The following is a 23,724-nucleotide window of genomic DNA, read 5'->3' as shown; positions in this document are numbered from 1 at the left end:
CCCTTCCTCTGAAAAGTTAAGTTGGTCTTCATCTGTAATCTTTCTGGAGATGATTACAAATCTAGATCCAGAGCCATGTCAGTGCTTGTTTTCATAATTGGTATTACAGAGAACATTCTGTTTCCCTGGCTTACTTTTCTCTTGGCTCTATCAAGGTACTGTGATAGGTTATCTGTTTTCATAAACTTTTCAGAAATAAACAACAGTGGTAAAATAAAAAATGGTTATCGCTTCTCCCTTTGATTCTCTTCCCCAATCAACATTTTCCAAAAACCTGAAAAAATTGCTTTCATCCTAGACGCAAATCCAGATCTCCTTCCCCTAGAAGACGATCTTCCCCTGTCAGGAGAGAGAGAAAGCGCAGTCATTCTCGATCTCCCCGTCACAGAACCAAGAGCCGGAGTCCTTCCCCTGCTCCAGAAAAGAAGGAAAAAACTCCAGAGCTCCCTGAACCATCAGTGAAAGTAAAGGAACCTTCAGTACAAGAGGCCACTTCTACTAGGCAAGTGCACAAACCATCCATTGATAAATCAACAACTTTATACTACTACATGAAAATTAAAGAAATTATGCTTTCAGATTTTTTAAAAATTGTACAACTAGGTTTATCAGAGATTCAAATTGGGACTAGAAGATTGCTATTGGCTAGTGCATATGCTTTGTATGCAAAGGACCTCAGCACTAAGCGAACTATGACCCAAAAAATTTAATATTGAATAAAGTGCTCTAAGGTTATTCCTAATACTACTGTAGATGACTGCATGTTTTTAAAAAAAAAGTGGCTAGAATTGTTAGTTGCGGGTTTGCTCTTCAAGCCTGTGTTTCTCCTTTAACATGAATCTTGCTTATCTCTGTCTCTGCCTTTTCCACTCTGGAGAACAGGTGTTCTCTTTTGCGTATATACTGCTTCTCTTTTCTCTGCCCAGTGAGTAATTCACCAAAAGTGTTGTTAGTTGCATACTAGATTTCATTGATTCATCTATTTTGGGACTACATCATCTATTGTGACTGAGAAATCTTGAGAAGAGAAGAATAACAAGCTTTGTGTCCACAGTGACATCCTGAAAGTTCCCAAGCCTGAACCTGTACCAGAACCTAAAGAGCCTTCTCCAGAGAAAAATTCCAAAAAGGAAAAAGAAAAGGAGAAGACGCGACCAAGATCTCGGTCACGATCCAAATCCAGATCTCGAACACGTTCTCGTTCTCCTTCTCATACTCGACCAAGACGACGCCACAGATCCCGATCACGGTGAGTTACAGCTTTAAGATCAATGTAGGTTTTTATTGATTGATTTTTAATTTGGGGGGGGGAGACACACCCAGTGGTGCTCAGGGCTTACTCCTGGCTTTGTGGTCAGGGATCACTGCTGGAAGAGCTCAGGGAACCATGTAAGGTGCTGGGGATCGAACCCAGATTATTAGCATGCAAAATAAGTGCCTTACCACTGTATTATCTCTCTAGCCCCTTTTTTGGTTCTTTGGGGTTGGTTGGTTCTTTTGTTTTGGTGGTACTGGAAGTCCCTATTCCTTAGATTGTGCGCTTTCCTCAGGTAGAATGCCATAAGTAATTGTAAAATGTGAGAAAAATAGAGTTACTGAGGCATTTTCTGTGTGCTGTAAGTCTCTCACCAATGAAAACTATATACTTTGAAATTTTCTTTTAAGTAATTTTAAAAGTGTATCAAGTGATTTTTTCCCCCTTACTCCTAGCATATTTAGCCCTTAATTTTGTTTTGATGTGGCAGATCATACTCACCAAGAAGGCGGCCAAGCCCAAGAAGGCGTCCATCTCCTCGAAGACGGTCTCCACCAAGACGAATGCCACCTCCACCACGGCATAGAAGAAGCAGATCTCCAGTGCGAAGGTGAGAATTTTAGTTTCATAAAGTGTCAGGTATATAAAAGTACATCATGTTTTATACTCATTTTTACTATTGTCCATCTAGCAGAAAGAATTCATGGGTGATAGTAGATAACTTCTTTGTAAGAGCCCATCTGATTTGCAGTATAGTGCTGCTGTTCGAGCTATTAAAAAACATCACTGCTAGTCCAGCGGTAGGAGAGTAGATAAGAAACTCGTTGTTGGGGCTAGAGCAATAGCACAGTGGGTAGGGCATTTGCCTTGCACGCGGCTGACCCGGGTTCGATTCCCAGCATCCCATATGGTCCCCTGAGCACTGCCAGGAGTAATTCCTGAGTGAGGAGCCAGGAGTGACCCCTGTGCATTGCCAGGTGTGACCCAAAAAGCAAAAAAAAAAGTCATTGTCTTATGACACATGGGTTTGTTTGTTTTGTTTTTTGATGAAGTGGGGGTTTTGGTTTTGGGGGATTGTTGGATTTTGCAGGAGAGGGCACACTCGTGCTTAGGAGCCACTCACTCCTGACAATGCCGGGGGACCCTACGCATTGTTGAGATTTAAACCAAATCACAGCCACATGCTGATAATAAGCAAGCACCTTAACCTTTGTACTGTTTTTCCAGGCCACTAAGTGGGTTTTGCTCTGCCTTATTTTGGGGGGGCGAAGGGGGGGCACACCACATTTGGCAGTGCTGGGGGACCGTGCAATGTGGAGGACCAGACTCCCCTTTGAGCTATTCTCTAGTTTATAATAGTGTATTCATTTTTATCCTTTTGTTTGGGGGCCACACCCAGCAGTGTTCAGGACTTCTGACTGTGCTATTGGATCATTCCTGGTGGGCTCAGAGACATTATGGGGTACCATGAGTCTTATGACCTATCCGCTATACTATCTTTCCAGTCCCAACATTTTTATTGGTTTCAGGTCTCCCCAAGAAATCCTACAGGAAAAGAATTGTCTATTCATTTTCGTTTGACTTTCAATTACTATAGGCTTCTGAAAAGATTAGTGCTACAGGGCCAGAGAGTTGTATTTCCCAGTATTGAAATCCATTTGCATTATGCCTCTTTTCCCCCTAGATGTTTTTCATTAGAGAGGTATTTGTTGGTAGCAGTTCAAATTGGAGATTAACTATAATTCATAGATACAAACATTAGTTATTTTTATGAGATAATGTGTAACTCTGCTAATACCAATGTTACTTAAAAATTTTTTTTTAATTAGCACAAGAAAAAATACTTAGCATCTGCCATTTAATGAAAAGACAGTTGATAAATGTTACTTGATAAAACATTTTTTTTTAATTAGCACAAAATAAAATACTAGCCTCTATCATTTAATGAAAAGACAGTTGCTGGGGTGGCAGTTTTGTTTCTTCCTGAGACTTACCTTTCACTTGATTTTGAAGGGAATTATGATGGTTATAATTTAGATTATTTTAGGAGTATTTTCTTTGTGTGTGGGGAGAAGTTGGGCTATACTCTTCTGTGTTCCGGACTTATGCTTGGCTCCATGCTTAGGGATTGCTTCTGAGTATGCTTGGTGGAACATAATGTGGTGCCCAGGATCAAATCAGGGTTGGCATTATGCAAGGCAGCCTTGTCTCCAGCTCCATGTTGAGAACATTTAAGAATTGATTTATTTTTTTTAAGAAACTTAGAAATGGGAACAATAATCAGTAACTTGTTGATATTGTTCTGTTAGTAAATTTTCAGTAATATGTTTTTAAAAGACTTTTCTTGGGGCTAAAGAACTAGAACAGCAGCAGCAGGTATGGCACTTGCCTTCCATGTGGGTGACCAGAGTCTGAGTCACAGTACCACATATGGTCCCCCCCCACAGCTAGCTGTAACCCTAAAACAAAGATTTTTCTCTGAAAGATTATTGTCAAAGTGTAATGTTTATAACACACCCCATGATTTCACGGCATCACACTTTTTTCTAAAATTTAAAATTGTTATTGCATTTTAGTGCAGGACTAGTAGAAATAGCTACTTTTTCTATTGGAGTTTTGCAAAACAGCATGTTTTTGTTGTGCCTATTAATAGTCAAAATATTTACAGATTGTGTAAGATTCCCTTTCAGCCAGTTTTTATCTCACACTTAAGGTAGGGTTTCTTTTTTTCAGGTTCTCAGGAATTCTTCTGCCAAAGGTGAATTCTGCAGGTACACATAATTGCAACAGAACTTAACGCAGAATTCGAGAGGCCCCTGCTTCTAAGTTTATGTAGCTAATTGAATTTGTCTTGCATTTTTTTTTAATGCATTCTTTAAGTTGACATTGTGTTAACTAAATGAAAACATTTTACCTTCCATATTTTATGTGCAAACTCCAAACACTGATACCATTCCTAAGGAATGAAGACTGGTTATTTTATTTTAGTACAAGGCATATTTTATGACTGCAAAGACAATTATTAGAATAAGTTCTATTTAGTTCTAGAACTAGCTGTTTCCTATCATAGGTTATGAAACTCATTTATGTGTTTAGCTACATAAACTCAAAAGTCAGATAAACATAGCTATATTCTTGTGTAAACAGTCATCCCTGTAAGACTTTAAGAAATAAATAGTCAATGAGTATAAATACTTTTTATTTCACAGAAGAAGGCGTTCATCAGCATCTTTGTCTGGGAGTAGTTCATCGTCATCTTCATCTCGTTCCCGGTCACCGCCAAAGAAGCCTCCTAAGAGGACATCCAGCCCCCCTCGGAAAACTCGTAGGTTGTCTCCTTCAACAAGTCCTCCTAGGCGAAGGCATAGGCCGTCACCTCCAGCAAGTCCACCGCCAAAAACTCGTCATTCCCCAACACCCCAGCAGTCAAACCGTACAAGAAAAAGTCGTGTTTCTGTCTCTCCAGGGAGAACTTCAGGTAAAGGTAAAAAACAGCATACATTTTTTAAAATTGTTCTTTGTATAAAGTGCCTCATTCTTTGATACTCTCTTCCTCAAAAGTATGAAGTAATTACATGATATTTGTAGGTGATGTTCTTTGCTTAAAGGCTTACCTTTTCTTTCCTGCCTTAAGTTCTTCTGTCTGTCGAAATTATTTGTAAAACTTTTGTCTTAGCAATGCCTTCTGGCATTGAGTAGGTGGAGAAATTAAGAGACTGGTTAACTTTTTTCCTTCTGAAGATATTTTTGATGATATTACTATAAGACTTTATATTCTTTCTTGTGCAAATTGTGCTCCTAAGGGAGAAGGACGCAGTGTTCTTTTAAAGACTGATTTAAAAAACAAAAATAGGCTCTGGGCAGGATTCTTCTAAGAGCAGTCCTTTCTCTTGAAGCTTGAATTCTGAGAAATTTATGATCTGTGATGCAATCAGGCAAGTAGAATACTGGGTTGGTATTATTAAAGATTGTAGTTTACTGACTGAGGTTTGCTCTTTTAGCATTCAGTACATGGGGTGGAGGGGACTGGGGTTTATTTGAATTTCAGGGACTCTGGTATTTAGGGCTGGAATGGTAAAACAAGGCTGAAAGGTGAGTTCGGGGTGGGGGGGGCAGGTAAAGCTGCTATAATAAATAGATTTTATTGCTTGGGAAAGAGAGCAGTCTTGGAAATCTTGATACAGGGCTTCATGCATTTAATTTACTACTCAACTGTCTCCCAAGCCACGACTGAGTTTTGCTTTGGTGGATTTTGTTGGGGTTGGAGGTTAGGAAAGTGGGCGTACTTGGCATGCTTGGGACCATTCAGTGCCAAGGATTAAACCTGAACCCACGGGCCACATCCAGTGCTTAGGACTTATTCTTGGCTTTGTACTCAGGAATAATTTATTCCAGGTGGTGCTTTGAGAACCAAATGCAGTGTGGGGATAGAACCAGGCTGGGCCACATAGCAAGGCAAGAGTCCATTATCTCCCTGGCCAAGATAGCTAGACTTTAAATGCACTTTGTAGGTTAATCTATACTGGGATTGCCTTGATCACATTAAATTTTTAGGTTAAAAGTGAGAGTGACTTTTGCTCCCTGTTGTGAAACATGGGTTCTATCTTGAATACATCTCTTTGTCTTCCCTCACTTCTCAAAATAAATTTGTTCGGTGTCAGCAGAATTAAGAATAGTGAGTAGGAGCTGGAGAAATACTACGGCAGGTAGGATGCTTATCTTGCACCCTACCCATCTGAATTTAATCCCTAGCACCTCATGTCCCCCAAACCCTACCAGGCGTAGTCTGAGAGTGAATTCTGAGTACCGCTGGTTATGTCCCTAAGAAGAAGAAATTCTGAGGAGCAAAGCTTTAAATATTCTGGTGAACTTGATCAAATTCTGTTTTTTAATTACTTTTCTTTTACTTTTTTTTTTTTTTAATCACAGTTACAAAGTTATTCATGACTGGGTTTTTCCTACCACTGATATCCCCATTTTCCTTCCTTCCACCCTTACCCCTAGTCCCCCTGTTTTCTTTCCTTTTGGGCATTATGGTTTGTAGTACAGGTACTGAAAGGTTAACGTATATATCCTTTTGGCTACTTTCTAGTTACCTTGTTCCTTCCTTTAATTCCCCCAACCTAATCTGTTCCTCCAACATGATGATTTCTAGAAAGGCAGTTTTGCTTTACTTTTTCTTGAACTGGTACACTTAGTAAACTGTCAGTGAAAAGGAGACTGGCAATGAACGATGATCTGTAAAAAGTAATAATGTGAGTGCTAGAAAAATGTATAGAGAGTATAGAGAGGTTAAGGCACTTGCATTGCGTCATGCCAACCCCAGTTAGAGGCTTAAAATGAAATGGTCTCCTGGGCACCAGCAGGTGTCAAGCCCCACCCCCAGCAAGAGTAATATGTAGATTATTCCCTGACTTTCACTGTTAATTTGCTGCAATTAAATATGTGGTCTTTTTTGTTGGGGGGGGCACACCTTATGGTGCTCAGGACTTATTCCTTAAGAGTCTGTGCAGACATCTAATTTTGTATTTTGATGTCTTGTGAAGGGGTAATGGGCTATTGCTTATCAGAAATATCAGTTATATACACGGAAGAGAAATTTCTGGTGGAAAACAGTTTTGTGTGCTATGAATTCAGGATCTATGACCAAACAAAACTCTATCTACAGAGTCATATACTATGGCTTTGTCTTGGGTCTACTGAGGCTAGTATTGATTCTGATACGTGAAGATAATTATTTTGTTTGGGGGTGGGAGTGAAGCCATACCCAGCAGTGCGCAGGGCTGTTCTCAGTGAAGTGGTGGATGGGGTCACAGGGTGAGGCTTTTTCTGTCCTTGAACAAAAAATTACTATTTCAAGATGATTTTAGACTTAATGAAGTTTCAGGGTTAGAAAAAATCTTTAGTGATTTTCATAAAAAAGTAAAGTCGGTATCAGAAAGATGGTACAGGGGTAAAGGCACATGACTTGTATTCAACTGACTTCTGTTCAGTTTCATTTTTGATGTTTTTGGGCCACACCCAGCAATGTCTGGATTGCTCCTGGCTCTGCTCTCTGGCCTTGCTTAAGGGAGGGACTATATGGGGTGTCGTGGATTGAACATTGGTCAACTACGTGCAGGGCTAGTGCCCTACCCGCTGTACTATTTCTCTGACCCATGGTCCCCAAAGGACCCCTCAAGAACCTATCACAGGGCTGAAATATTGTACTGTTGGCCTAATTGGTCAACAATGTCCAGGAATGTCTCCAAGACTCCCTGAAACTACTTGGGAGAACAAAAATTCAACAGAAAAAGAAAAATTAACTAGTCAGGACTGGTGTTTAATTTTTTTTGGGGGGGGGGATGGTACCTGAAGGCTGTGTTTAAATTCTTACCCTGATTGGGTTACTCCTGGCTCTGCACTCAAGAATTACTCCTGGCAGTGCTCGGGGGACCATATGGGATGCCGAGGATCGAACCTGGGTTGGCTGCATGCAAGGCAAGTGCCCTACCCGCTGTACTGTTGCTCCCGTCACTAGTACAAATACTTCTGCCTAACTTTTTTACCCCAGAACCCCAGATTTGTAACTGATAACATTTGGTAGTATGATTTCAGAAAATTTCTTTTTTGGAATGTAAAGCAGTGACTTTGGAATGTAATAGATTTTAGGTTGTATTTTAGAGAGGAATCCTTCTTGAGGAGACCCTCCTCCCCCCCAAATCTGTACCACTGGTGGTAATTTGAATTATAAATTTAGCTATGTAAATTATATTTTGGAGACAATGGTTATTTTCTGATTATGGTCAGAGTAACTTATCTTCCAAGTCATCTTTTTGGCCAGTCTGGAAGATTAATAATTGATAAACTTGAGGTAAATTTTAAATGAATATTTTTTAGTTGACGTAAAAGATTTCTGACTTTATGCTAGAAGGATTTTGCCCCTTGAGATACTAAAAATAAAAACTATTAGCATAAAGAGCTGGAGGGATAATACAGCTGGTAGGGCTGACCCCCTAGGTGTGGTTCCCCTAGGCAATGTCAGGAATAACTCCTGAATGCAGAGCCAGGGTAATAGGGTGTGGCCAAAAAAAAAACTGAAACAAGGGAAAAGTATTAGGATAACAAAGTAAATATAATCTCTTGATAAATAAGCAAAGATTTCCAGTGAAACATTAAAACTAACTAGCTGTGATTCAGTTATTAAAAGCAGGGCGGTATATGTTGGACTACTGTTTAGATAATATATTTGGCTAATGCTATATGTTAACAATAATTAGATTTTTTTAGATATGCCATTGATGAGATTGAGTCAGAATAAAACTTTTCGTGAGGGGAAAAAATGTAGATTGTTAGGTTAATTACATAATTTACTAAGTAGGCATTTGCTAACTAGCTTGCAAACATAACCACTGTTACAATGTATCATAGAGAAATGTATTCTTACAAAAATATTTACAACTCAGATCTAATAGGTAATTTGGGTGTGTGGGTTTATAATTAAATGTTTATTATCTTTGCAAGAATTGAATGTTGATAAAATGATAAATAGTGGCTTAGGGATATAACTCAAAGGACTGTAGCACGTTTTAGGCTAGATCACTCGTGGTGGGGCTCCGGTTACCATGTGGGGTACTGGAAATCCCACCTGGGTTGGCCTCGTGCAATGCAAGCACCCTACCCACTATACTATCTCTCCGGCCCTCTTTCATTCGTTTTCTGAATTCACCTGAAGTTAGCACTTGAAAGTTTTTATGGTGGTGTTGTCTTCAGAGGTGTTCCACTCAGACCTTGACTGTTGTTTCTTTGGGAGAATCTTGAGATTTAAAAGTAATATAAATGTTTATAGACTTTGCACCAAACACTTGAAAATTCTTCCATCTTAAGTATTGTTTAGATAGCAAGATCTTGTGAGAAATAGTTATTTCATTTTCAAATTCTTTATGGAAATAATCATCTATATTTGTTCTATTAAGTTCTCTTGCTGTGGGCTGGAGACAAAAAATACTGGAGATATGGTGCTTGCCTTGTACATGGTGGACCCTGGTTTGAATCCTCTGCACCACATATGGTTCCCCAAGCACTATCAAGGGTCACTGTAGAGCCAAGAATAGCCCCTGAGCACCACCAGGTGAGACCTTAAAACCAAAAAAAGCAATAGTCCAGAGAGATAGTACAGCGGGTTGTACTTGGGGCTGACCCAAGTTAGATCCCTGGCATCCCATATGGTCCCTTGAGTATCTCCAGTATGGCCACAAAATGATATCTTGCCCTTTAGCTTTTCTGGAGGGCGGAGTTAGGATAAGGTAAATGGGGTTAGGACAGGGTAAGTGTTTTCCCCTTCTCATTTTTTAAAAATTATTTTTTAAAGTCACAAAGCATAAAGGTACCGAGAAAAGAGAGTCCCCTTCACCAGCACCCAAGCCTCGAAAAGTGGAGTTATCAGAGTCAGGTAAGTTTTTTTTGTCCTTTTGGATGAAAGGGGTTGGGGGGGTTAATCTTAATTAGTTCATCTGTCCTTAACTATTGCTTGTTGTTCTAATTAATGTATCTGGGCCTCTTTTTTAATCTTTGAGGTGTGGATCTCTGAAGTCTGCAGCACATGCTTTAGGGTTTTGACTGTTAATTAAAATAAGGCTCATGAAGTGACATCCAGCCTCACCTGTAGTAAATGACCACATAAATTTGTATGTTTGGCAAAGATAACCATAATTGTAAGATAACTCAGAGTGGTAGAGCACATAGTTTGCATGCCGAAGGCCTATCCATGGCACCACTTGTTCCCCTTGTGCTTCTGGGAGTATTAACCAGGCAATATGCAGGGTGTTATCCTAAGCAGCCCTTGAGTATAGGCCTCTCACCAATAAAATATAGTTTTAATTGGCATTTTACTTTATTTTTGGGTGGGTGGCACACACAGTGGTGCTCAGGGCTTACAACTCAGGGATCATTCCTGGTGGACTTGGGAGGCCATATGGGGTGTCAGGGATCGAACCCAGCTAGACCATCTGCAAGACAAATGCCCTAGCCACTGTACTATCACTCCAGGCCTCTTAATTGCCATTTTAAACCATTCCTCTAAGGGGAAAATAAATTGCTTGACTCGGCCAAATAAAAGTTTAAGAGACCAGCAGCTGAAAGATAACACCACTGGAGAGCATGCCCAGCATTCCTGTGGACCCCAGTTTTTTATCCATGACACACATTGTCTCATTCCTGTCTCCAGAACTGGGGGTTGTGACCCAGTGCTGCACAGCACTGATTGGCCTTATCCTAGTACCAAATTGTCAGTAGCTGGCTCCTGTATCTCCAAGAGTGATACACCCCCAAATAAGTTGAAAAAACAGTTTTCCTATTCAACTATATTGCATCTGTATTTGTATAACTAAAGAAACACTTTCTAAATATATCCATCTTTCAGAAGAAGATAAAGGTGGCAAAATGGCTGCAGCAGATTCTGTACAACAAAGACGCCAGTACCGAAGACAGAACCAGCAGTCTTCATCTGGTATGGACTCTTTAACATTTTTTTTCTTAATTTGTTAGAAAATAGATCTTTAGAAAACATAAGGTAAAACAAAACAAGTACAAGATTAAAGATGTATAATTGTTTACAAAACCCTCTACACCCCACCACCTCCCAGGTGGGCTACTTGAAAGGATAATACAGCACCTTGCTATATTATCTCTCCAACCCTTCTTTTGTCTATTTTTCCTTTTGGGCCACAAAGGGTGAAATTTTTTTTTTCTTTTGGTTTTTGGGCCAACTCTGCTATGCTCAGGGATTACTCCTAGTTCTGCACTCGGGACTCACTACTGGTGGGTTCAGGGACATTTTGGGATACTGAAATTCGAACCTGAGTCAGCTGTGTGCAAGGCAAGCACCTTCTCTGCTTTAATATTCTGGTTTAATGTCATTCTGATCAGTAATATCATACATATCGTTTAATACCAGAACTTTTGTCATGCAAACAAGTCAAACCTAAGTTCAAATAATAGATTATGTTGTCCTTTTATTTATTTATTTATTTATTCATTCATTCATTCATTTATTTATTTTTTGGAGGGGTACAGGGAGGCCACACCTGGCAATACATCTCTCCGGTTAATCCAGACTCTTCACTGAGGGATTACTCCTGGTGGGGCTCAGGGCACCATATAGGTGCCAGGGATCAAATCCCAGGTTAGCCCTGTGCAAGGCAAATGCCTTATCTGCTATACTCTCATCTCAGCTCCAGTGTCTTGACTCTTAGTATTTTGACATCTCTCCTTGTTCTTACCATGGATCTGTTCTCTTTACTAGCCTGGGGCTAGTAAAGCAGCTTAACCATGGTTCAATAGATCTACGACCACCCCATTTGGTCCCCTGAGCAGAAAAGTCAGGAGCAAACCCAGGAAACTACAGATACGGCAACAAAATAAGGAGGGAGTCCAGGGTGGCGGTGCTGAGAGCCACACTCAGCAGTGCTTACCGTTCAGGGATCATTCCTGATGGTGCTCAGGGCCATAGATGTGTGTGCTAGGGATCGAGCCTGGGTCTGCTGCATGCAATTTAAACACTGTTGTATAGTAACCTTACCTGTTGTAAGTTCCTCTGGCCTAGGAACTTTCTTTTTCTTTTTTCTTTCTTTCTTTTTTTTTTTAATAAAAAAAATAGTACAGCAGGTAGGGCACTTGCCTCCTTACATGCAGCCAACTCGGGGTTGACCCCCGGCATCTCTTATGGTCCTATGAGTACTGCCAGAAATAATTCTTTAATGCGGAGCCAAGAGTAATCCCTGAACATTTAATAGAATAATTGGGTACGGTTGCTATTTTAAGGAAACCGGGTAAACAAGTTTTTCTCCAAGCATTTGTGGACATTTGCTACCAAGTTCATAGGAAATGTCACTTAAAATGTTCTGTTTGATTAATACCAGCGATAATGAACATAAATGTTCAAATACGAAGTCTTTCAATGGATTTATTAATAGTGCTGGGGATCAAACCCAGGATTTTCACATGTAACGCAGGCTCACTACCACTGAGCACTTCATCCCCAGCCAACACAAAAATTGGGCTAAGGGGTGGTTATGGGTGACTCTATTTGGGGATTTTCCCAGTGGGACTTGTGGGACTGACTATGTTATCCATCGTAGTATTTCTGACCCAATACTGCAGTTCTTAAGAGACACTTGTTTTGGTTGGATTATGCTGTAAAGATGATTTAAATAACATAACTGTGATCTCTTTATGCTCAGTTTTTAAGTTAATGAGCCTATATTGATGCTGTATTTGTTCAGAATGAATGGTTTCTCTGTATGCTTATTTATATTAGTGGATTGAATCTCTTCACTTACAGTTCAAAAGTTGAGACTCTTAACGTGGGCTTAATACTTAATGCTTTCTCTGTTAATAGATTCTGGCTCCTCATCTTCTTCAGAAGATGAGCGACCTAAGAGATCACATGTGAAGAATGGTGAGGTAGGCAGACGACGGAGACATTCCCCTTCCCGGAGTGCTTCTCCATCACCAAGGAAGCGCCAGAAAGAGACTTCCCCTCGGTAATGTCTTTTCTTCAGTAATCCTCAATAATGTTCTGTAATTGTGAGGAAGCTTTATAACCTAATGGATAAGCTATGAATTTACTTTAGAATTTGGTAAACTCCTTCATTTTAAGGACATCTGAAGGAGGTGGTTCAGATTTTGGTTTGGGGTGGTTTGCTTTGCTTGAATGGTTGGTTGCTATTTAATGAGAATTTCCTGTGGTTTCTACCATCTGGCATGTGCATGATTTAAAAGAGACCAATTATTCATAGCATTAATTCCCAAATATCTTTGAACATTAAATGTATGTTTCTGTTAGTGGTAAAGTCTGACTCCGTTACATAATGTGATGAATGAAATTCTTGACCTTTGTTTTTCTCCACTGCTCTCAGGATGCAGATGGGAAAGCGATGGCAATCGCCAATGACTAAAAGGTTGGTTAGATACTACTTTGTAAACTAGGGTTGTTTGTCAAAGTTTTGGTGATTGAATTTACTGTCTTGACAGTCTTGCCCTATTTATGGATATAAACTGGGTACAGCTATGAAGAAATTTTCACTTCTTTTGATTTGTTTATATTTCTTAACACACCAACTTAATAAAGTTGTACATAGTTTAATTTTTATTGTGCTGCTGGAGGTCAAAGTTGGGTCCTCCTATAGCAAGGCATATGCTTTGCCACTGGGCCATACCCCCAGTACCAAAGTAAAGTACATGCAGAGGCCCCAATATAGTGTTTTTGAAAGAATTATATTTGTTAGATAAAGGAGACCATGGTTTATTGAGGTTTTATAGCAGGTTGAGTATTGAACTCTGGTCTCTGTATGAATAGACTTTACCGTTGAGCTGTATCCTTTTTTTTTTTTTTTTTTTTTTTTTTTTTTTTGCTTTTTGGGTCACACCTGGCGATGCACAGGGGTTACTCCTGGCTCTGCACTCAGGAATGACTCCTAGCGGTGCTCAGGGGACCATATGGGATGCTGGGAATCGAACCCGGGTCGGCCGCGTGAAAGGCAAACGCCCTACCCGCTGTGCTATTGCTCCAGCCCCTGAGCTGTATCCTTAACCTTGGTTTCCAAATAACTCATTTATTATGTTGTCTTTCTATTTTTCTGGTTTTGGCATGGGGAACACCTGGCAGTGTTCAGGGCTTATTCCCTGGAATTGGATCTATATGCAGTGCCAGAGATTGAACCTAGCTGTATGCAAGGCAATTGCTTTACTTGGTATATTACCTCTCCAGCCAGAATAGTGTTGTTTTTTGTAGATGAGTTTAAAGTTGTTTTAGGTAATCTCACTAATGGAGTAGTTTATTGAAAGGTTTTTTGGAACCAGTCTGCAGCGTCCTAATGGAGCAAAAACAGTATTCACTGCAGTAGTGACTCAATAAAAAATGAAGATCCAAAAAAAGATAAGTTTGGATGCTACAGAATTCTTTTTTCAACTGTAGCTTTTTTTTAAACTTGCTAGCCTGGTAACTAAATTCTTTACTACTAAATTAGGTTAATGGTTAAGATTTCTTCTCTTTATCTGAGCACACCATTAACATACAAATAATGGGACTATTCAAGGGAGGATTGGGTTTTTTTTGTTTGTTCTTTTTTGTTTGTTTTTTTCTCATTTAAAACAATGAAACAGTAACTGGCCATTATCCTGCTCCATTATGTCTTTGCCTCTGTATAAGAGATACTTGAACTAGTATCTTGTAGCTTAACAAGTTAGAAATTGTTACTAGGGACCAGGGAGATCAGATCACTTAAAGGCTTGGTTGGAGCACTCCAGCAGCTCCACCAGCTGAAGCTTCACAAACTGTGCGTCCTGCAGGCTCAATCCCTGGCATTGCATGGTTCCCTGAACACACTGCATGTGTCCCAAAAATAAAATTGTCGTTAGGTATCTAGGATGTAAAGACAGGAAAAGAATTACTTGGAAATATGTTTTGTTACTTACTGTATTTTAAGAAGGAAAATGCACCTTGGCTTGACGTATTTTGTATGCAAGGTTTTGATATTGAAAAACATTATCTCTTAAACAGTTCTCTTTGGGTGTTTAATGCTCCTTAACATACTTTTCAGATTGACCCTAATAGTAAAGTGACTTAACCTTTACTGTCCTTTGAGTATTAGCATTTCATTCATTAGAAACTTTTCTGTCTTGATATGTTATCTCCTTTTGCAATTTGGGCTTCCCCACCCCATCCAACTGTCTCAGGGCTTACTTTGGGTCTGTGCTCACGGTGACTCCTGGCAGGATCCAGGGGGTATATGTATGGGGTTTGGCCACATGTAGCTGTATCTTGAGACTTACTTAAGGCTCTGCACTCTGACAGGTGTCACTTTTGGCAGTGTACCAGGAACCATAGGGGATGTTGGGGATTAAACACCCTACTTACACTGACTCCCGCTCCTAACCTTTGTTTTAAAGAGAAAAAAGCCAATCATAAACTTTAGGAACTAACTTCATTTGGCTCCACAAGGCAAACACCTTAACCCACTGTGCTATCTCTTTAGCCCCAAAGCAGTGCTCTCAAACTTTTCACCCCCTTACATTATGTTAAGAACATTTTCTAGGGCCTGGAGCGCTAGCACAGCAGGCAGGGCGTTTGCCTTGCACGTGGCCGACCTGGATTCAATTCCCAGCATCCCATATAGTCCCCTGAGCACCGCAGGAGTAATTCCTGAGTGCATGAGCCAGGAGTAACTCCTGTACATTGCCAGGTGTGACACCCCCCCCCCCCCAAAAAAAAAAAAAAGAATATTGGGTGGGGAGGAACAGAGCTATAATACAGCAAGTAGGGTGTTTGCCTTGCACATGACTGACCTGGGTTCAATCCCCGGCATCCCATATGATCCCCAGAGCGCCACCAGAAGTAATTCCTGAGTTCTGAGCCAGGAGTAGCCCTATGAGCATTGCTGGTTGTGACCCAAAAAGCAAAATAAATACTTTGTAGGGACCCGGGTGATAGTACAGCAGGTAAGGCTTATGCCTTATACATGGCTAACACAGGTTTGATCCCCAGCATCCCATATGGTTTCCCCAAGCACTGCCAGGAGTACTTCCTGAGTGCAGAGCCAGGAGTAACCTGAGTCTTGCCAGGTATGACCCAAAAAGCCAAAAAAAATTTTTTTCTTTTGTATCGTGACCCATTCTGTGTATGTCCTGAAATTAAAATTTCAAAAATTATTCTTACCACAAAAAAGACTTTCTTTTTTATGATGGTTAACTTGTCGGGGTTTGGGGTATTGAGCCATATCAGGTGGTGGTCTGGCCCTGTGCTTAGGGGTCTCTTCTGGCAGTTCTTGGGGGAGCCATATGGGATGATGTGGATCGAACTTGGATTAGCTATGTGCAAGGCCTTACATGCTGAGATTGTATATGTGGTGACTGGAATTGGCCACATGTAAGGCAGGTGCTCTAACCCCTGTGCTGTTTCTCTGGCCTCATACTCTGATTGTCGCCTAGGGTATTTAATAACAGTTTTTATCTATACTTTGAAAAGTAATGTTTTCAGGGACTGTTACAGCTACTGCTCTTAGTAAATAATTGAAACTATGTTTTGGGGATCACTGAATCAGAAATGCTGGTGACTCTGAATCAACCATGATTATTCTTTACTTTAGTGGTAGTAGACGTAGGAGAAGTCCCTCCCCGCCTCCCACCAGAAGACGACGGTCTCCTTCTCCTGCTCCTCCTCCTCGACGTCGCAGGTCTCCCACACCACCACCACGACGAAGGTAATTGGATATCCTAGCTAGAGCTAGTGGTGCAAGTTTGTGTTACTAAAATTCTTGGTCACTTGCTTTCGCTGTCCCTCTTGGAGAGCCTGGCAAGCTACCAAGAGTGTCCCGCCCGCACGGCAGAGTCTGGCAAGCTACCTGTGGCATACTCGATATGCCAAAAACAGTGACAAGTCTCACAATGTAGACATTATTGGTGCCCACTTGAGCAGATTGATGAACAGCAGGACAACAATGCTACAGTGCTATTATCAATGTATTAAAAACACATTAATGCCATTTATAGTTTTAAAATCTAGAGCAGGGGCTGGAAAAATACAAGCATGTGGGGCTCTTGCCTTGCATGTGGCCAGTCAGGGTTCTATATCCATCCTATATGTTCCCCCAAATACAGCCAGAAGTATTCGCTGAATATCTCTAGGCCCAGGGGAAAAAAATCTGGAACAAAAAAACAGTAGAGATAAAAATAGATTGGACAGCCAGAACAATAGTACAGCGAGTACGTGTGTGTGTGCACCTCACACGTGGCCATCCCTAGTTCAATCTTCAGCATCCCTTACGGTCCCCAAGCATCACCAGGAGTAGTTCCTGAGTGCAGCATTGTAACCACTGTCAGGTTCTCCCTCCCTCTCCCTCTTCCTCTCTTTCTCCCTCCCCCCTCCCCCTCCCCCTTTCCCCCTCTCTCTCTCTCACACTAGAGTAGTGGTGCCTGTGTTGTGGGTAGGTTTGAGAAGTAATAACTGATATACAGCTGCACATGTAATTAAACCACGGGAACGTTCAGATAATGAGTATATTTATCACAGATAAATATAGAAGTTTAATGAGTTAGATTCTAGTTAGAGCAAACGGAAATATTTAGTTTGAGATTTCCCAGCAGATATCTCCTCAACAAAGGAAAAAATAATAACATCCAGGTAATGCCTGTTGGCACCGTGTAATTTCTAGGTATTACTAGTATTTTTTGGGGTGGCGGGATGTGGAAGGTGCTGTTCTGGGCTGGCAGTGTTCAGGGCTCTTTTCTGACAGTGCTCAGAGGATCATTTTTCCGGCCCCAAAATCATTAATGACTAGAGAGATAATACAAGGGCTAAGGCATTTCCTTGCATGAAGCTGACTCTTGTTAGATTTTTGACTCCCACCTTTGATCTCCTGAGCACTCCAGGTGTGACCTGGCAATTTCTGAGGCACAGCTCCATTCTGGGGTTATGCATATCTCAACTCGGGGTATGCGGTTCTTTGACTTTATAGGATCCCCTGAGCTATCTCCTACAGAAGCCCACATTCTCTGTTGAATACATTGCTTCCTCTCTCATTTCCTAAAATGAAAAGTGGTGTTTTGAGACAAAAATAAAATAGTCATGAGTCATGGCTATGAGGGGAGCGGATATGTAGAAGTAACCTTTAATTTTTTAAGTTTGGTTTTGGAGTTGGTGATGCCAAGGGGTTATTTCTTCTTGCTTGAGAGTTGCATTTGGTGGTTCTTAGAAAACCATGTGCCGGGAATTGAACATAGGCATCATGCAAAGCATGTACACTAGTACTTTGAGCTGTATCCCTAGTTCCTAGAGCTTTCAAAGCTTGTGCCATGTAATAGAATTAAGAATCCAAATGCCAGTTCAGAGAGAACACTGTATAAGAGACCTCTTTAAAACACAGAACTTGGGGCTGGAGCGATAGCACGGCGGGTAGGGTGTTTGCCTTACACACGGCTGACTCAGGTTCGATTCCCAGCATCCCATATGGTCCCCTGAGCACCGCCAGGGGTGATTCCTGAGTGCAGAGCCAGGAGTGACTCCCTGTGCATCGCCAGGTATGACCCAAAAAGGGAAAAAAAAAACAAACCACAGAACTTAGAATAAGTTGACCAGTTATTAGAGTCCCACTACTTAAATTAGCTTGTTTGTATCCGGAAGATACAATGTTTTCCTTTAGCCCAGTTTTAATCCCTGATATCACATATGACCACCCTAGTCCTGCTAGGAGTGGCCCCAAAACTTAATAATAATAATGAAACCAACTTCTTATATAGATAATGTAACGGATTCCATGCAGATTGTGTTTAATGACCAATTTGGATTTACTTTGTAGTTATTTCCTCCATTAACTGTTCATAATCATCTAGAATACCCAACCTGGAGTTGTACTAAATGGTTTGTTTGTTTTTAATGAAGAGTAAGGTTGTAGCATTTCCACTAAGAAATATATTCACTTTGGGACCTGAGTGATAGTATAGTGGGTAAGGTGCTTGCCCTTCATGTGGCTAACCTGAGTTCTATCTCTGGCACCACATATGGTCCCCTAAACACAACACCACCACCACCACCACCCCCAAAAAAATGTTCACTTCATATGGTGTTAGCTGCAGTGTAGCCAGAGCTGGTTAGTTTCACTGCGTTTTCAGGTTAATGTTTTGTTTTTCCTAGGACTCCCTCTCCTCCCCCGCGTCGACGCTCACCTTCCCCAAGAAGATATTCTCCTCCGATACAGAGGAGATACTCGCCATCTCCACCTCCAAAAAGAAGAACGACTTCTCCCCCTCCCCCTCCTAAACGAAGGGCATCTCCATCTCCACCACCAAAGCGTCGGGTCTCCCATTCTCCTCCCAAACAAAGAAGCTCCCCTGTCACCAAGAGACGTTCACCTTCATTGTCATCAAAGCATAGGAAAGGATCTTCCCCAAGCAGATCTACCCGGGATGCCCGGTCACCACAACCAAACAAACGGCATTCGCCTTCACCACGGCCTCGAGCTCCTCAGACTTCCTCTAGTCCTCCACCTGTTCGAAGAGGAGCATCATCATCACCCCAAAGAAGGCAGTCCCCATCTCCAAGTACTAGGCCCATTAGGAGAGTCTCCAGGACTCCGGAACCCAAAAAAACAAAAAAGTAAAAATATTTTATGCTTTTTCTTTAGGAACACTAGCATGCATAGTTTTTTGGAGACTTTTTCTCTCATTTACAAAGAATTGCAAAAAATTATGAGCTGTAATATAAACTTTTAAGACAAATTCTAGGCATAATTGTTTTTATGTCATCAAAGCCATAGAATCTTACTTGGTTCTTAAGAGGTTCAAGTTTAATGAGTAGTGTTCTTCTTAAAATTAAACTTTAAAATGTATAGACTGTTTCTCAGGTACCCATAATGAAGCTAGTAAAAGTAGTTTTAAATAAAATATAGAAACTGACATTGCTAATTTCATGTAAAAATCATGAACCGAGAATGGATAGAAAACTGGGGCTTTAACTGCTGCCCATGAAGCAAGTTTGGTTTGTGCTAGTAGAATCAAGTCACAGATTATGTAAGAAAGTACTTTTAAAGCTTGTTACTAGATTCTTAATGCTTTTTGTCTTTCTAGGACTGCCACGCCGAGCCCTCAGTCTGTAAGGAGGGTTTCATCTTCCCGTTCTGTCTCAGGATCCCCTGAGCCAGCAGCGAAAAAGCCCCCAGCACCTTCATCCCCTGTCCAGTCTCAATCACCCTCTACTAACTGGTCCCCGGCCGTACCAGTCAAAAAGGCTAAAAGCCCAACACCAAGCCCATCACCGGCAAGGGTATGTGTCTACACTCCCAGACATATCTAGTGTAATTGTGATCATTTAGAAGCAGAGGTTAGATGTCCTCCTTAAATAGAGTTGATTGAGTTGCTGTGCAGGAATATTAAGGAATTTGAGTAACTGTTTAAAAATGTGATTCATGAGCCAGCCTAGATTGAGTTATTGCAGAGCCTGCCTATTGCATGACTTTGGTCTATACTCAGTGAATGACCCTCTTTATTCTAGTCAGAATGGCCCCCAAGCAGTGCTGGGTATATTCCCCAAAGTTAAAAATAATATTAAAAAGTATACAACCTTAAAGATTAGACAGATGAGGCCAGAGTATTATCATTTATACTGTATACCTTTTAATAACTTTTGTAAAGATGCCTGCTACATGATAGTTGATAAATCTGTGGGTGACTTACTTTCTTTAATCCTCAAAGCAATTTGGGATTATAATCATTTTAGTTTGATTAAAAAATAGTTTATTCAAGATCAAAGAATAGACTTAGAAACCAGGATCCAGTTCACTGGCCTACTTAATTTTAGAGGCTTTGCTTTCTACTTGCATGTGCTGCTTCTCCTTTGATATGGAAGTAGATTTTAACTTATATCAGCCCTAGGAAACTGATTCACAGCTTGTATGTAGAAAGCCTGGTTTAATTTGAAGTTAATTGGGGGAAGTTATAAAATCAGTTACTTTCAAGATCCTTTCCAACTCTTTTACTTTCATTATGGTCTCTGTCTCTTAGAATACTTTGCTTGCTGGTTACTAGCCTTGGACTTCTACCTACTCATTCACCTAAATTCTTATGAAGTACTGAAATTTTTCTAGTTAGTCATTGCGTTTAGGAAATAATTAGAATTTAACCAGATTGACTTCATTGCTATTATTTTTTTCTAAAATTCTAGAATTCGGACCAAGAAGGAGGTGGGAAGAAAAAGAAGAAAAAGAAGGATAAGAAACACAAAAAAGATAAGAAGCACAAGAAGCACAAAAAACACAAGAAAGAAAAGGCTGTAGCTGCAGCTGCTGCAGTCCCTGTAACCCCTGCAGCCCTTGCTGCTCCCACAACCACATCAGCACAGGAAGAACCTGAAGCAGAGCCAGAGCCCAAGAAGGTATTTAATTTTTTTAAGAAGATAGTTAAAGACTACTTTAACAGTTTATACAAGTAGCTAAAACTACCTGATTTTTTTTTTCTTCCTTGTCCTTTTTTTTGGTTTTTTGTTTTGTTTTGTTTGCTTTTGGGGGTCATACCCAGCAGTGTTCAGGGGTTGCTCCTGGCTCTGAACTCAGGAATTACTCCTGGTGGTGCTGGGGGGCCATATGGGATGCTGGGGATCAAACCCCAGGTCTTTCACATTCATTCAAGGCAAGTGCTACCCTGCTGTATTATCATTCCAGCCCCAGATCACCTGGTTTTTGAGAAGTAGCTAAGCAATTTTCTTCCTAGTAGTTAGCAACTGGACTTAAATCTCTTGAGGATCTGTCAGGAACTTGAAACCAAGGATGAGAATATGAATGACAAAACTTACTTGTATTTTGTAATTTGTATGATACAACTCACCCATTTATGGCTTAAAATGTAGGGGCCGGCATGATAGTACAGTAGGTAGGGTGCTTGCCTTGCATGTAGCAAACCCAGGTTTAATCCTCAGCATCCCATATCCCACAGACATCCCTGAGTCCCACTAGAAATAATCTCTGCGTGCAGAGCCAGGAGTAACCCCTGAACATCATTTACCAGGTGTGACCCAAAAATAAAAATTAGTAAATCTTAAAATTTAGTGGCTTTGGATAGATTCACATTTATGAGGACAACATGGCTATTCGATTCTGTTCTGTACTCTGCATTTTCTACCAAGTGTCTTGAGATTTATATATCATCATTCTTACCTTTTTTAGGAGATTGAAAGTGAAGCTGAAGATAACCTGGATGACTTAGAAAAGCACCTGCGTGAAAAGGCCCTGAGATCAATGCGGAAGGCTCAAGTGTCCCCACAGTCTTAGGTGGAAATGTTTGTTACGATGTAAATTTTATTTGGTTTGTAAGCAATTCAATTTCAAAATTGCTAAAATGTGTTTGAGCTTTAGACTATAACATTTGTTGTAATAATTGCTAGGTTGAAATTCGCCATGTAAAAAGGGGGCATGGATTTACATTGCAAAAGGTATCCACAGTGTATTAGTGCATTCTTTCAATGACAGCTGACATAAATTCATTTAGGATGAAATATTTTAAGCCAAAAAAAATTCCCTTTTTAAAAAAGGGGGTTTAAATATTGTTGGCATTCTTATGGTTCATTTAAATGCCCCTGGCTATTCCCAGAGGGTTGTTTGTATTTTGGGTTTTTTTGATGGTTTCGTTGGAATTTTTTGATTTTTGTTTTTGTTTTCTGTTGGTTTTGTTTTTTTTTTTTCCAAATTTTCTTCTTTTCTTTCTCATTTGAGTCTTGGTTCCCATTTAAGTTATGATGCTTCCAACCTTTTTTATATGGTTTGCAAGCTTGTCCAGAAGTAAGACCACTGTTGAACTACCACAAAAGTATAAACAATTTTAATGCCACAATCTTTCCTGTTGCCTGTGGAGTCTCTGCTGAAATAAATCAGGATTTGAGCTCTTTATAGGATGAGTCAGAAAATAAAAGCATGGTTTTTTGCCAGGACACTGTGGGGTTATATTGATGTGTAACAACTTGATTTGGAACACTGGAATTTCATTCTCTCTTCTCTCTCTTTTTTTTTTGTAAAGGCAATTAACTATTCCCAGGAAGGATCCTTCACTGATAGAAAATTTTGTTTTATGAAATGTCATGGCTCCATTCATAATTTTGTCAGTTCTTCCAATTGATATATACAACTTTCAGAGCTCTTGTATTTGGAAAGCTGGAAGGGCCCAGACTTTGAAATTGTGTCTTTGTTTTCACTGTTTTTGTTTTTTGTTTTGTTTTTTTAAACTAAAGCTATATAAAGCTTGTGGATTAAACAGAATAAATTTCTAAATTTAAAAATGTTGGTCACTTAAATTTACTTGATCAGTACTGCAGGGAGCATACCTTTCTTTGAAAATTTTCAACTGATTTCCTTTTACCTTAACACCTTTGGCAAAGTGAAAATTGAACAAGGGCAATAAAAGATAAAATTAGGTTTTACCATGTTTATTATAGAAATATGCTAAGTACTGTGAAGGAATGTGAATGAAGGGGTGAACACTATGTGATTGGAACATATATAACACTAGCAAAACCAAGTTTAACTGTTGTGTGTAGAGAGAATATTACAGGTGAACAATGCCTACATATACACTAAGGCATCCTTATTGAGACCACAAAAACAGGCTTAACGAAGCTGCTATTGTTGGGACTGCACAAATAGCCTGGATTGACTGCATGATTGATAAAAGGTTGTTTTTTCCCCCAGGGACCAGGGAACTCTTTGGCAGTACTCCGGGCCACTTCTGGTAATATTTAACCTGATAGTGCAGGCTATGGTAGTTCAGAACTTGGGCATGACAGTGTGGTGGTGCTTGAGCTTACGGGCCACCATGGCTATACCCAGTGCTACCGAGGAACCACACAATGCCAAGATTAGGACATAAAGCTTTGTGCATTGCCAAGGAGGCATTCCAACCTTTAGAATGATCTTTCTGTTTGTGGTGATAACAACCAATATGTCTCTGGCAAC

The 23,724-nt window shown here is 40.3% G+C and overlaps 1 protein-coding gene across 11 annotated transcripts in view; it reads left to right on the top strand.

Moving 5' to 3' along the window:
- SRRM1 (serine and arginine repetitive matrix 1) overlaps window positions 1–23,186 on the top strand; it is a 30,684-nt gene extending 7,498 nt beyond the window's left edge. For 4 of the 11 annotated variants that reach the window (XM_055138387.1, XM_055138388.1, XM_055138390.1 and 1 more), the window contains 13 exons: window positions 299–502; window positions 1,055–1,249; window positions 1,746–1,865; window positions 4,465–4,739; window positions 9,606–9,686; window positions 10,656–10,742; window positions 12,633–12,777; window positions 13,153–13,194; window positions 16,381–16,494; window positions 18,924–19,385; window positions 19,856–20,051; window positions 20,949–21,158; window positions 21,946–23,186. In XM_055138387.1, coding sequence (XP_054994362.1) covers window positions 299–502; window positions 1,055–1,249; window positions 1,746–1,865; window positions 4,465–4,739; window positions 9,606–9,686; window positions 10,656–10,742; window positions 12,633–12,777; window positions 13,153–13,194; window positions 16,381–16,494; window positions 18,924–19,385; window positions 19,856–20,051; window positions 20,949–21,158; window positions 21,946–22,050 — 2,236 coding nt within the window. In that variant the 3' untranslated portion in view covers window positions 22,051–23,186. The remainder of the gene's footprint in view (window positions 1–298; window positions 503–1,054; window positions 1,250–1,745; window positions 1,866–4,464; window positions 4,740–9,605; window positions 9,687–10,655; window positions 10,743–12,632; window positions 12,778–13,152; window positions 13,195–16,380; window positions 16,495–18,923; window positions 19,386–19,855; window positions 20,052–20,948; window positions 21,159–21,945) is intronic. The other 7 variants (XM_004603450.2, XM_055138386.1, XM_055138383.1 and 4 more) reach the window with 7 other exon arrangements.
- The last annotated feature ends 538 nt before the right edge of the window (window positions 23,187–23,724 follow it).

The sequence above is a fragment of the Sorex araneus genome, chromosome 5, assembly GCF_027595985.1.
Source record: "Sorex araneus isolate mSorAra2 chromosome 5, mSorAra2.pri, whole genome shotgun sequence".
Classification (NCBI taxonomy): domain Eukaryota; kingdom Metazoa; phylum Chordata; class Mammalia; order Eulipotyphla; family Soricidae; genus Sorex; species Sorex araneus.
This window is presented reverse-complemented; position numbering and strand designations above follow the sequence as displayed.